Below are 13,122 nucleotides of genomic sequence, written 5' to 3' on the forward strand. Positions count from 1 at the left end.
TGTGCCCTCCTCAATAAGGCTTAGGGGCTCCAGGACTGCTCGCTTTTCCTAACGATGATAGCAAGAAGGCTTGCAGGGATGGAAGGAAATGTGGCCTTGCAACAACGGTAGCAGGCTGAGCATGGTGCTGGACGCGGAGAAGGGATGCTCCAACCCGGCCACGTCTGCTCTCACACTCTGCCTTTGCTTTCAGGAATGAGCCCGACATCTCACATGTATCAAAGGGCACTACCTGGTATTAAGATTACTAAAATAGAAAGGCAGTCAATAAAACACAGTGACAGCACGTCCCGCTTCCTGCACAAGGTGGCCTGTCCTCCCCAGGACACCCATCCCAGCCTCTCCATCGCCGCTTCTCAGCTGGACTTTGCCTGCTGCTGCCACCCCCGTGGCCATGGTCTCCCCTCTCTCGCTGGTGATGCTTGCCAGGGCAGGAATGTGTCCTGCGAGCGCAGCCCAGTCACCATGGGCACCAAGCGACCAAGGTGTCACCACCGCTAAAAGGTCAGCCCACGTCCCCACCTGCGTGGCTACGGCATCCCGTTTCACACGGACCTTCTGCACCGAGGGCAGCACGTGGCCCTGCACTAACACCCTCTGTGCTCCACTTTCCAACCCCTCATTTAATCAAACTCAACCAGCAACGACGCATTTGCAGTTGTGAAGCCCACGAGCTCAAAGCAGCTGCGTGGTTATCAAGTCTCCCAAATTACATAACAATCATGGACGCTTACATTAAAATTACCTTGCAATCTACAGATTGCCTGGCAACACTTTTGCTTCAGCTTACATGAAGGATGCACTTTTCCTCTGTAATTACATAATAATTGCCATGCATTTACCCAGCAGTTCTGAGAGAACACTATTTTTTAAACTTTCATTCGCTAATAAAATAAGTAGTTACTCGGTAGCCCAAAATAAAGCATCCTATTGATGCTGCTGTTCAGACTGCTAGGGCAATTGCCCAATTTTATTCCCCCTGCCTGGGATATGCACCTTTTTTGACTATAATCTATCCTAAAAGTTTCTTCTGAACCAGAATTGTCATGCAGGCACCAGCAGCAGCCAGCACAACCAAGCTTGGATCTCTCGGATAAAGCATGCAGGGTCTGCTATAATTTGAATGCTAATGAGAACAAAAAAAGCCGCAGTCTTTGCGTCCTTTAGAGTCTATCGAACAGGCTTATGCTTGCTGTTCTCATTCGTATATATGTTTCCCCTGACTTTCTGCAGTAACCTGAAGGATTTTGGCAGCTTTCAGCACCTGGAAGCTGCTGCATTGCCACAGATTTGCAAATATCGATTTCATTCACACCTGGAGGCTGGTGCCTCCCCGCTGATTTCAGACAGATTAAGAGCTAACACTGCACTTCAGTGTGGAGCTGGACTCGAGCACTGCAAACCTCCTTCCCAGCCTCAGTAAGGTCCAGCAGGTCCTGCAGAGATAGTTCCCTGTGAGCATTCAAAAGCAGGAGAACATTTTCAGTGGAAGCGAGGGCTTGTGCTCTGCAAGGGGCCACAGAGATGGTGAGGGCTGTTGGAGATTCAGCAAGACGAAGGCAGACATGACCTGAGCCCCTGTGGCAGCACGAGACTGATTTCAGCAGGACATAGCTGCTCTTTGAAAGCACATTTGGAACAATATCCTCTGGTTTGGGAGAGAAACAGGTATTTCCTATAGTTAAAACAGCTCAAAGCCTCCCATCCACACTGGCTTTCTCTCTCCCAAAGATCTCCTGCCATTGACCTCTCTGCTTTCACTACTTACTTTCACTTCTTACTCACTGCTCTGCCTTCAGATTTGCCACCATAACTCTGCACCTGGACATATAAAAATAAGACAGTTATAACTGACATTGCTAAAAGGTGGCAGTGCCTAATATGTGTTACATTGACCAAGATGAGCTTTGCAGAACCCACAGTCTCCTCTGCCATACCCAGGTTGGACGAGGAGCTGGAAGAGCACCACAGGTGTAAGAGGAGTCAAATACTTGGACATCGGGCTCATCTTATCTGTCCTCTGGTTTCACATCTCTTGTCAAGTCAATCGCTTTGGAAAAAGCCTTAGGCTACACAACATCCATAGCATATCCGTTCCCTGCTTTAGGCAGCCCTATGGGAAACTCCCCCATACGCTTGTATTTAATAATCCTCAGTGCTCTGTTCTTCCACAGATTTATCTAATCACTTCTGAGCTCATTTAATTCCAGCATTCGCTATCTCCTCCAGTAATGAATGTCACTGTTTAATTACATGCTACATGAAAGAGTAATTCCTTCTGTTTTAAACATGCTAGCCAATTATTTTACTCGCTCCCCCCTCAGCTCTTGTGTTGTTAAGTCTCTGACACATCACCCCTTCTCGTAACAATTTTCCACACTGGAGAGTTTTGGTCTAATCCTTCCATACAGAAGATACTCCAGATCCATCCTCATCATCTTTCTCTGGACTTCAAGTTCTGAAGTTTTCTGGGGACAGGATGGGCAGCTGCACAACGGAGTCAGGATATTCCCAATGCATCTAGGAGCACACCACAGGTTCCAACAAAAGCGCAATGACTTTTTTTGTTTTAGCCTCTATTCAGTTCCCAGGAACACCTCAAATCCTGTTAGCCTTGTTGACTGTCGCTAAGCAATCAGCTGGCATTTTCAGGAGAATCATCTAGAGCAAAGCCTGAGCAAGAAGAGCTAATTTAGAGCCCGTCACGACATGTGTATTTTTAGCATTGTTTCTCCCCCTCACTCATTCCCCCACGTTCAGCAACATGGAATTTTACCTGCCATTTTATCATTCTGTCACTCACCACCACGGGATCTTTCTGCCCACCACTGCAGCCAGTTGTGACCATGACTATCCCAACATGAAATGTCACCATCAACCTTTCTTAGTTCACCCTATCCTTTCCCTGGTCACTTAGGAAAACACTGAACAACCCAGGCCCCATTCTGCATTCCTGCTTAACCTGTGACCTTTCTCCATCACGAAACCGTGTCCTTTATCGATTGTCCAACCAGCCGTTAAGGCTGTCACAGGTGGTGATGGGATCTGCACCCTTGGCTGAGCGCGTGCCGGCATCGGGAGCTTCCCGGTACTCACAGTACTCGATGCCCAAGACGATGTCTCGGAAGTAGAGGCGGGCCTGCTCCTCCCCGAAGGGCTGCTCGCAGGGCACCTCCATGACGGGCCTACAAGGGACAAGGGGACAATGTCAGCAAGTGCCCTGCAAGGCGGCAGGAGCGGAGGACTTCACCTCACCGGGTCTCACTCCTGGCCTTTGCTTCCTGCGTGCGTTTTTCTGCCCCTGCCTTCCCACCCTGATGAAAAACACCAATAATTTCAACACAAGATCCCAACAAGGCTACTCACCCCTTCCTCAGCAGGTCAAACACTGCAAGAGAAGAAAATCAGAGTGTGAATGAGTCAGAGAACTGGACTCAAGCATTTTAGCGCCTACAGAAAAACACTTCTTCCCACAACTACAAAATCAATCTCTTTCCACTTGCCTCTTTTCCTCCCCTGTGATGTGGGCGCCAGGGGATGCAAAATGAGAATATTCCTCTCTCTAGCAAGGACATCCATCTCTGCCTCCCACCAACTCTGAGTGAAGAGACAGCGGGGGCTCATTCAACAGCTAAACTGCAGTTCCTGCTGACACGCTGCTGCCCGGCTCTGTATGGCCACAACGGGGCTGGCTGTGAGATTTCTGCCACACCACCAATGCCAAGAGAAACGCTGCAAAAACCTAGTCTGCATTATCTTCACAAGCATCCTGTAGCTACAGCAGGACAAGCAGCACAGCCTTTGAGCGCATCTCGACAAGAAATGTCAGAGGCAATGGAGATGTAAAGGGTTGGATGCTTCCTCCTCCAGCCCATCTCAGTGGTTCTGAGGCCTGAACAGCCCGGTTTTGCCCAAATCGATGGACCATGGCTGGTGCTTCAAGACTTATGCGGGAGGAAGACAAGGGTGGTGGAAATTCCTCACTCTGTGCACGAAAGCATGGGTCACCTCTAGGGTGGACACACAGCAGTAACTGTGGGCCAAGATGCCCAACACAACAGCACAGCTGTCTTAGCAGGAAGGTTAGCATGTCCAGAGATGTCACTAGGGGCTCCTCTAGATGACTTTGGGTCACCACCTTTATCCACAGGCTACAGGAGAAATGCAGAGAGCAGCACCAGGAGGAGAAACCCTACGGTTCTGTTGGTGGATAATTACCCATGTACAAGTTGTCCTCTGCAGGATCATCCAGGACCTGTGATAACAGAGATAAGAAGAGAGGGATGAGAAGGAAGGAAAAGGACATTTTTTCCATCAAAAACATTCTGCAGCTCCCTGCATGCCATGTTGAACTGCAGAGCATGAAGAATGACTTCCTATCTCCAGAAAAAAAAAAAAAAAAAGATTAAACTTCTGAGCTTATTTGGAGAAACTGTTTACAAATAACAGCATTTTTCATCCTAGCCTGACCCCCCTGAAAATGGCTCTGAAGCCAAGCACTTTTGCACTGTCTCAGGTCTTGTCTAGGCACAAGCATCACTGATCAAAGCCACCCGTGCACCCAGCTGCTCCTTTCCTGTGATGCCACCACCCTCAGGAGCAGGGCCAGCACATCTGCTCGTCACATGCAATTTGTGGCCCTGCTTGGGGTTACCAGCCTTGATGCTGAATCCCTGGTTTTAAACCAATTCAGCTGGCTGAAACTGGGCCAGCTGAAGAATCTCTTTTAATATAGATGAGATTAACTTCAGTGGAATTTGGGGTGGAGACACTCATGGACACACATGGCCCTACTCCCCCCGCTGCATACCCTCCTGCATGGCCCACAGGAAGCGTGATGCCCTCAGAGCAAGCATATAGGCTGGAATTTTCAGATATCTTTAGGATCTCTAGGGTCTCCCAGCTCCTATCACCTTTCCTTCATGGTTATGGCATCCATCCACTTCCTTGCCTCACCTCTATCAGTTTAACGATGTTGACATGGTCCAACTTCTTTAAGATGGCAATTTCCTGATAGACTCTGTCTAATGGTGCCATCGGCTTCGGCTGCTCTCCAGAGGCTGATTTTGACCCTCTAGGAGGAGGTCGACCTGCAACCACAACAACATGGAATGGGTAAGAGTTTCCATCTCTGCAGCACCTGGCATACAGGAGCAGGTGGCTACTATGTGGGCAACGAGTGAGCCCACAGCCTCCAGAGCCCGACCCTGCATGTAGGGATGGAGGTACCTGGACAAGGCACCCTGACCTTCTCCATCCTCACAGCACTCCTCGAGCCTGACTTCGAGGCTCTCACTAACTCCTAACCTCACAACACTGGAGATCCAAGACTCCAAGGGGTGGCAGAGACAGTCCCTGTGAGATTCCTCCTTCTCATCCCCTTCTCACCATGCCAAAGTGCTCCATCCTGAGCAGAATTTTCCAAGTCCAGGCCAGCTTCTGATGGCTTCTAGCCTGGCCATCTCCCACACCCCTTGCCCCTGCCACCAGAGCCGGGTGCCATTTGAGAGAGTAGAAATGCCCCCAGGAGAAGGAGAAGGGGTCTGCCCTACCTAACTTCTAGTATTTAATTAGGCTTCCCAGATAGTGGGCAGGAAAGACGGCACTTCAAAGAGACTCAGCAAATCAAAGCTGGGAACTTAATTACCAAGTACTTTGAATTTCCCTGTGTTGGTGTCTGTCCTTTCGATACCCACGGCGTTTTAACGCGCCCCCCTTTCAAACGCGGCTGTGTGCCACAGCCTGCGTGGGGACAATGTTCCTATGGGGAGATCTGCCTGGCTGAGGACAGCACCTCTGGCACAAGATACCCACGTGGGAATCCATACTGCTTCAGGAGCTTCTTTTTGGAGAGGACTTTCATAGCCTAAAGGATGGAAGAAGATAAAGCAGCGTTAAAAGTGCAGCATTGTGGTGACCTTGCAGTATGCTGGGCATCAGGGATGTGCTCAGGTCTGCCCTCAACCTAGGGAAGAGGTTTCCTTGGTCAAGATGGGTGCTGCAGGTCCCCTTTCTGAGGGCCACTCCAATATCTCCAAGCAGCCCAGCAGATAAATATTTCATTAGCAACCACCCCCAGTACAATTTACTTAGGAAAAAATAGTCTGTGCTCCAAGGGTGGGGACAGTCACTCTCTCCTTCCCCTACACTGAATTATTACTTCTATTTAATTAAACAATGTTATTTGCCATTCACACAGGAATAACCCCTGTGAAATATAATCAAAGGCTCCTGCAAGACAGAGGCCAACACGTGACATTTTGCATTATCGTGTTGGAGGCAGCCTCTGGACCTGTTACTAACGCACAGAGCAGGGACGGGTCACCGAGACCACCCCAGCAGGCTCCTTCTCCAGCCCTTTGTGCTGGCAGCAGGGCCATGATGCGCTCCCAGGATCCCACTCCTCCAGCCAGGCTCACAGCTCACCAAATGACTCCTATTTCTGGTATCGATCCGGTGAAACCCTCTGGATTTGCATGGTGTAATTGGGAAGACAACTTAGAAGACAACTTAGACACAACGGTCTCAAGGCATGGCAGCGAGCCCTCAAGTCCTCATCCTGCTTCCGCTGACCACGACAAAGCATCCCTTACTCCAAGACATCCATGCACGTAGGATGTCACCTTCCTTGCCTACAGGGACCTCGACCGCAACGGATCCAAACCTGTGGAAGGGCTCAAGTGCCACTCAAAGCTCCCAACGCACTTGCAACAGCCCTCAGCTCTGTGGATTCTCCAGGGGCTGGTAGGGCTCAGGCTCGCTGCTGCCATGTTTTACTGTGTAGCAGCACTCAATTCAGCAGCCTCTTGTCGTAACCTCTGGGAAACTTCTCCCCTCAGGACTCAGTAGAAATCAGCCCTCAGTGCTAAGAGAACTAGGTAGGAATGGATGGGCTGAGCATGCAATCACACAAATCTTGTTTTTCAGGAAACCAGATTAAAGGAGAAGAGACAGCCACAACGCAAGCACTTTTGAAAGCTGTATACCAAACACCCATCATAACCCCTTTTCTCTGCAAGCTGATTTAGAGACTGAAAGCAGGATGGAACCATGACCTGAGGCATCACAGAATCAAATCCCATTGGAACAGTGCCTCCAGACCAATATCCCTCCTGGAAATGTTGACCTTCACTTTTTCTTTGCTGCTCCAACACAGAGCTGTTTTTTGTTTCCCCTTCTACTCACTGCAAACGGGGCACTGAGGCAGGAGCGCAGGGACCCTGGCAGGGCATCATGAGCATCCGCAGCCACAGGGTCCTTGCAAGGCGCCCAGGACCACGTGTGGTGCTGCAAGGTCCGTGTCCCTGAGATGCTCCTGGCGCCTGGGATTCACAGCCCTCCAGCTGGGCACAGCTCGGTGGATAAGGCTGTGCAGGCACTTTCTCCTCTTTCACAGAAAGTAAACGCCAGGAAACAAACACAAGCCCTTTATATTTTTTCCAGATGCGGTAACCATCTTTTTCTCTTCTCTCCTTGTTTCAGGAGTTTTCCCTAATGCTACGCCAAGTGCAAAACTCAGCACAGCTGGCACTGGGCCCTGCACTTTGGCCAGAAGCAAGAGCAACGCTCCAAACTGCACTCAAGAGTGAGCGGGGTCTCATTTCCTCCACTTCTCTGTTATTGCACTTGAATACAGAGCAAGATAAAACAAAATAACACCACGAGCACGGCTGCATGTCAGCTCTATGGCCCCACAGAGCACCTTGCTGCAGGAGCCACGCTCTCCCTGCTATGCTCCTTGAGGGCTTGGCTGGATTAGGGCGAGAAGGGGAGATTAAGGCAGCATTAGCAAGCATGCAGCAGGCTAACCTGACCGCGGGCTTTCACTGCTGCCTTGGGTTTTCCTGCTGACTGCCCCTGGGTTGACCCCAATCCTTGCATCGTAGCTTGGACTGTGGGGAGATGTGCTGGAAACGGGGGTCACATCCTGCAAGGGGGGCTGTGCCCTCCAGCGGGGTGGGTTTCTGGCGTATTCCCGATGACTCCCCTCCCTGCAGACGCACCTGCCCCGAGTGCCACCATCCCCCTGCCTCCAATGGGAACGGGCATGCGGGTGGCCGGGACGCAGGGTGACACTCACGTAGTGCTTGTCGTCGTCCTCGTTGTAGGCCAGCTTCACAACGCCGTAGGAGCCCTGCGAAGGAGCACAAGCCACGGTCAGCTCAGTGCTGGGGGAGCAGGAAAGCCCTGAGGGTCCGGGCAAGAACACTGGGGGCAGGAAACCCCCCAGATTCTGCCCACTCGTGGCAGCAGACCCTTATAGTGGATGCATACACAGTACCAGCCAGCCAAGCACCACCCGGAGCACCTGGTGGTGCTTCCCTGGCAGATGAGAGGAGATAACAGAACTAGACCCGACCTAGCAGCTCGGGCATGGATGGAAAACCTTAACTAGTCCCGATGGGGGGACACAGCACTTGCCCTGAGCTTTTTCTTTCTGTGCTTTCCTTTCCCTGTCAGCTCACATTAGCACATCGGAGGCATTAGCTTGGCAAGGAGCACCTTGAAAAGAAGCCAACTCGTCTACCTTGGGAGGGGAGGAAACAGCCTTCTGAGGAAGCAGTTCTGCTTTGACCTTGAGCAAGGCTTAGTCATACTTATAGGGCAAGAACCAAAAAAAACCCCAGCAAATCAAAACAAACATCTTTTTCCCAGTTGGCCATCTAGATGCCTTGGGATGCCACACCATTTTCCTCAGTGTTTCTGTGCACGCATGCAGGTTCTTTCCTAAATCCCCACAGTTTCCCACCACGTACCTTGCCTATCTCGCTCTGCAGCTTGTACTGGTTCAGCTGCACACAGTCCTGCAGGGTGAGAGGAGACCAGAATTAGAGGATTGGTAGAAAGAAATGCTGGAGCTAAAATCAGCCCCAAGTTGAGGCAAAGTGCCAAACAGAAAAAGACTAAATGGTATTTAAGCTTGGCCCATCATTAGGAGAATTTTTAAGTGTTACAACCCCAGTCTTGTGGTATCCCTATTGCAAGTCATGCTGCTGCATTGCAGGGCACATCAGAGCTCCGACATGGGCGACGACGATGCTGCTTCCCCCAACAGGAGCCGTCGCAACGAAGGAGGGTAAAGGAATGGGGAATTTATGACCTTTTAAGCTTGCAAGCACTGGCTTGCCAGGAATACACGGAGTGATTTAAATCTCGATCTTGTTCCCTGCGAAGGAAGCTTTTTTCCACTGCCCTGACAGGGAGAAAGAGCCAACTGTGAGTAATGCAGCCGCAGAAGCACATTAACTCTGCTGCTAGCAAGGCGTGGAATATCTTTCCAAAGGCAAAAGCCCATCCATCAGCACTACGAGGAGCAGACGGAGCAACTGCGACGCAGAAGAAGAAACCGTAAAGCATCAGAATGGTTGGACAGGAAAACCTCCCAGAATGTTACAGAACAGGACTGGGGTTTAATACCTTATTTTTCATTATCAAGGAAGCAATAAGCATCTTAAATAGGGAGAGATTTCAAAGCAGCAGCATGCATGGATAGAAGCAATGATTCTCTCCATTTCTACTTCGAGCTCTGCAAACCTCATCAGGCACACAGGGCATAAGGAAAGGTGAAGAGGCTCTTTGATTTCAAGCTTGCAAAGTGCACACACATGGGTTAACTTTATGGTTAAGGGAGTTTTTAACTGTGGCCTGAGGAGTTTGGGGTTGCCCAGCCTTCCTCAATCAGCCTTGCACCATGCGCAGCCCTACAAAACAGCAGGGAGGAAAGGAGAAAAAGGGAAAACCCTGCAATGTTCCCCAAGAGGAGCAGGGAGCATCCAAGTGTAGGAAAACCCAGGCTACGGATGCAGCAAGGACAAATTCCCTGCACAAACGCCACGTCAGCAGATCCGCTCCTGCCGCAGGCTGTGCTTTGCAGCACAATAAATTTGACAAATGAGGCAGGAGTGAAGGTTTCTGCTGCTGGCTCCTGTCACACTGCCCCTCGCCAGCCCTGGGCACCCACAGCAGCCCGGAGCCTGTCCCCAGAGACACAGCGGTGTTTTTCCCCTCTCCCATCACAGCAGGGTCCTTCTTGAGGGACGTAATCCACCCAGCTGAGCAAATCCTCTTATGAAGTCTTTATATTTAGCACGAATGTGGAGGTCCATGCCTGCTCTGCGTGTCTGGGCAGTGACACCTTCGGCTCTGTCACCTTCCCACAGCACCTCTTCTTCCTCACTAGAACATGCTGCCCTTTTCTACTTCTTTCTTTCCAGAAGGTCTATGCAGACCCTTCCAGCCCGATTCCCATCGCCTGGCTCAATACATCTCACAAGAGATGCTAGGACCCCAGCCCTCATGGACAGCTTCGCCCATCCAGTCATCCGAAGTGGTGAAGGCAGAGCAGAGTTACAGTAATACGGAGCAAAGGGATAATAAATGGAATGGGATGTGGGATCAAAACCAAGGACAGGTCCAAGGGAAGGCGATGCCAGGACAAGGCTGCCCGACAGGTCCAGATTGCAGCATCTTTTTTGCATCTTAGTTTCCTCCATCCAATTCCCACCAGCACTGTTCTACAGTCAAACAGCGACTGGTAAAAGCTGAGATTTTGTGATGGTCCAAGTACTCGAGGTCAACACAACCAAAACCAAAGATTATATGCGCTTTTTATCCTTTCTTTTGCCCACTTCTTGCAGAAAGGTCCTGCACCGAGGTTGGCAGGATCGTTACGTTATTATTTGCTTCTCCTGCAAAAAGTGGGAGAGTTTATCAAGGAGAAACACCTATCACTGGACCAAGTGCTACTGAAAGATAACATTGTTGAATCCTCTCGATTCCATCACGCAAAGTATTTGCCACGGCTGATAAATGCAGCGTGCAGAACCTCAGCACGATCCTTAATGAAAAGCTGTCAGCAAACGAGGCTGCTGCTCCAGACGAGAAACAAGATGCCCTGTTTGTGAGGGTGCAGAAGGTGGTACACAGAAGAAGGGGGAGAAATCCATGCAGAAAGCCAGGGAGGTGGAACAATTTCACCAGTGATCCCATTCTCTAGGAGGCATTTTTCCTGACTGCCTAAAGGGGAGTGGAGATGGCAAGACAGGAGCCCAGCACTGGGTCTGTCGCTATGGACATAACGCAGGAAACTTGGCTCCGCAGTGATCCCGTCCACTTGGTTTCCAAGCGATGCCCCGGCTCGTGTACGGCTGATAAAGCGGAAGTGTTTGTGAACTTCACTTCTGCAAAGCCTTTAACTTCCTTTGGTAGCGACTGCCAGCTGGAGAGACGGATGCACTGGCACAGGAAAGGCACGGACTGGCAGTGCCAGGTGCTCAGTGCAAGGAGGAAAGAGCAGCTTCAGAAGGGCTTTGAGCAGATGAGTACCCAGGGGCTCTGAGCAGATGAGAACCCAGATTCGAGCACAGATGGGTTATTTGCCTAGAAAAGGTGCTTCAAAAAGTCGTTTGCAGATAGACCTGGGGCAATGCTGCATCTGCTGGGGTGGATTTTGTCCGAGTGATTTATCAGCCTCCAGAAACACAACCACAACTGCTGCTATGTACACCATGTACACGTACGTATCCCATCTTCATGGAATTATTTCATCCCCTGTGGGACCAAACTCTCACCATGAAGCCACCCCATCGCTAACAAGCCTCACTTTATCTTATTTATAAGCAGGACAACCATGATCTCAACTCACAGCTAACGGGACTTGCAGGAATACCCAGAGCACCGTTTGCACACCATCCTTCCTCTCCGATGGACAAGGAGGGAAACACGCACATCTCCGGAGGGAAGCACTAAGCCACATGGATGTTTGGGTCCAGGTCACCCTGCATGTGACACCAATGGGGCAGGGGTGAACCCAGCTGTGGCACTGGGGCAGCAGCCCCAAGGCAGGACCTCCTTCATCTGGCCTGGACAAACTCCTCTGAAGGAGGGGAGGACCGAGGCCCTCAGTCCCCACGGCTTCTACAAACCCACACATATGCTCTAAACAAAGTACCGAGAAGAACAGGGAAACATCAGTGTGTTTAAGCTCTTTACGAAATTAAATTGTGCTTTAATAATGGCAAAACACAATAGGAGATGCATAATCTCCAGAAGCTTAAATCCATAAACGCCAGCAGAAAAGCTGCTGGGGCTGCTAAAACCTCCAAAGGACACACGCTGCAGGGACACAGCGCGCAAAGCTACTTGTCCACAGCCCTTTCTTCAAGCAGACCACGTGCATGCTGTGCTCATGCAGCCAGCCTAAGCAAAGACAGAGTCTTCAGCCCCTTACCAGGCTGATTGCAGGCAGGTGAAGGCTGAGGGGCTGTATCAGGCCTGGACAATACTCAGCAGTGGTTTTGGTGTTGGACGTAAAGCTGTCCACCCGCTCCAAACATATAAGCTTATAAGTGACGACTATTTCCAGGCATTTCCCTACCACCACCCTTTGAAAGAACAGTGTGTTCAGATTTACTGTCTTGAAAATACTAAAGAAACCCCCCACCAACTGTGATTACAGCAGAGAACAAGCCTACCTCTGCATCCGAGATAGAGACCCGATTTGACTCTATCGTTGGTCGTCTCATTATACGCGGCGATGGCCCCGTGGCATAGGGGCCATAACTTGGAGTGTTGCTAGAAGCCAAGTAACTTCCCGTTGGTCTTTCCTGAAGAGACAGCTTCCTACTCGATAGGACAGGTCTATTCGGAGGTCGCTTGGGAACGTGCTGCCAGTGAGCATCTTCAGGCCCTTGGGAAGGGAGGCATTCACTCATTCCCAAGTCGCTGTTAACTCCGTTTCTTTGGATGTCTTTTACATTATCAGAAAAAACAGTGTCATTTTCCTCAGTGGTGTCTTCACCATTTGGGTCACCTCTGTCCGAGCCAACAGCCACTTCTATGGCTGCCACCCGCTCTGCCAGTTCGTTCCGTGGGTCTTTGCACGTGTTTCCATCCAAAGTGTCAGCAGGAGAGTCCCCCATGACTATGACCGGCTCCCCGAGTCTCAGTTGACACTGCAGCGAGTTGTGAAACCAGCGCTCATGGACGACACACGGCACGAAAGAAACTCTCCATGGAATATCTAAGAGTAAACACAAAGAAGTCGCTCAGTGATGGTATCAGCTCCGCAGAAAGCAAGCAAGGCGCCAGTCTAACTCCCCCTATGACACAGAAGAATGTGGA

General features: G+C 50.5%; 1 protein-coding gene across 1 annotated transcript in view; it reads right to left on the reverse strand.

Moving 5' to 3' along the window:
- The window catches only part of CAMKK1 (calcium/calmodulin dependent protein kinase kinase 1), a 49,340-nt gene that overhangs the window by 14,882 nt on the left and 21,336 nt on the right, over nucleotides 1–13,122 (reverse strand). Inside the window, exons 2-9 of the mRNA XM_026050177.1 lie at nucleotides 12,474–13,021; nucleotides 8,757–8,804; nucleotides 8,081–8,134; nucleotides 5,815–5,866; nucleotides 4,957–5,090; nucleotides 4,219–4,255; nucleotides 3,367–3,388; nucleotides 3,097–3,185 (exon numbers count right to left, since the gene is read on the reverse strand). Of these exons, the coding sequence (XP_025905962.1) occupies nucleotides 3,097–3,185; nucleotides 3,367–3,388; nucleotides 4,219–4,255; nucleotides 4,957–5,090; nucleotides 5,815–5,866; nucleotides 8,081–8,134; nucleotides 8,757–8,804; nucleotides 12,474–12,920 (883 nt within the window). The 5' untranslated portion in view covers nucleotides 12,921–13,021. The remainder of the gene's footprint in view (nucleotides 1–3,096; nucleotides 3,186–3,366; nucleotides 3,389–4,218; nucleotides 4,256–4,956; nucleotides 5,091–5,814; nucleotides 5,867–8,080; nucleotides 8,135–8,756; nucleotides 8,805–12,473; nucleotides 13,022–13,122) is intronic.

Source organism: Nothoprocta perdicaria, unplaced genomic scaffold (assembly GCF_003342845.1).
Source record: "Nothoprocta perdicaria isolate Ctin4 unplaced genomic scaffold, notPer1 scaffold_66, whole genome shotgun sequence".
Taxonomy (NCBI): Eukaryota; Metazoa; Chordata; class Aves; order Tinamiformes; family Tinamidae; genus Nothoprocta; species Nothoprocta perdicaria.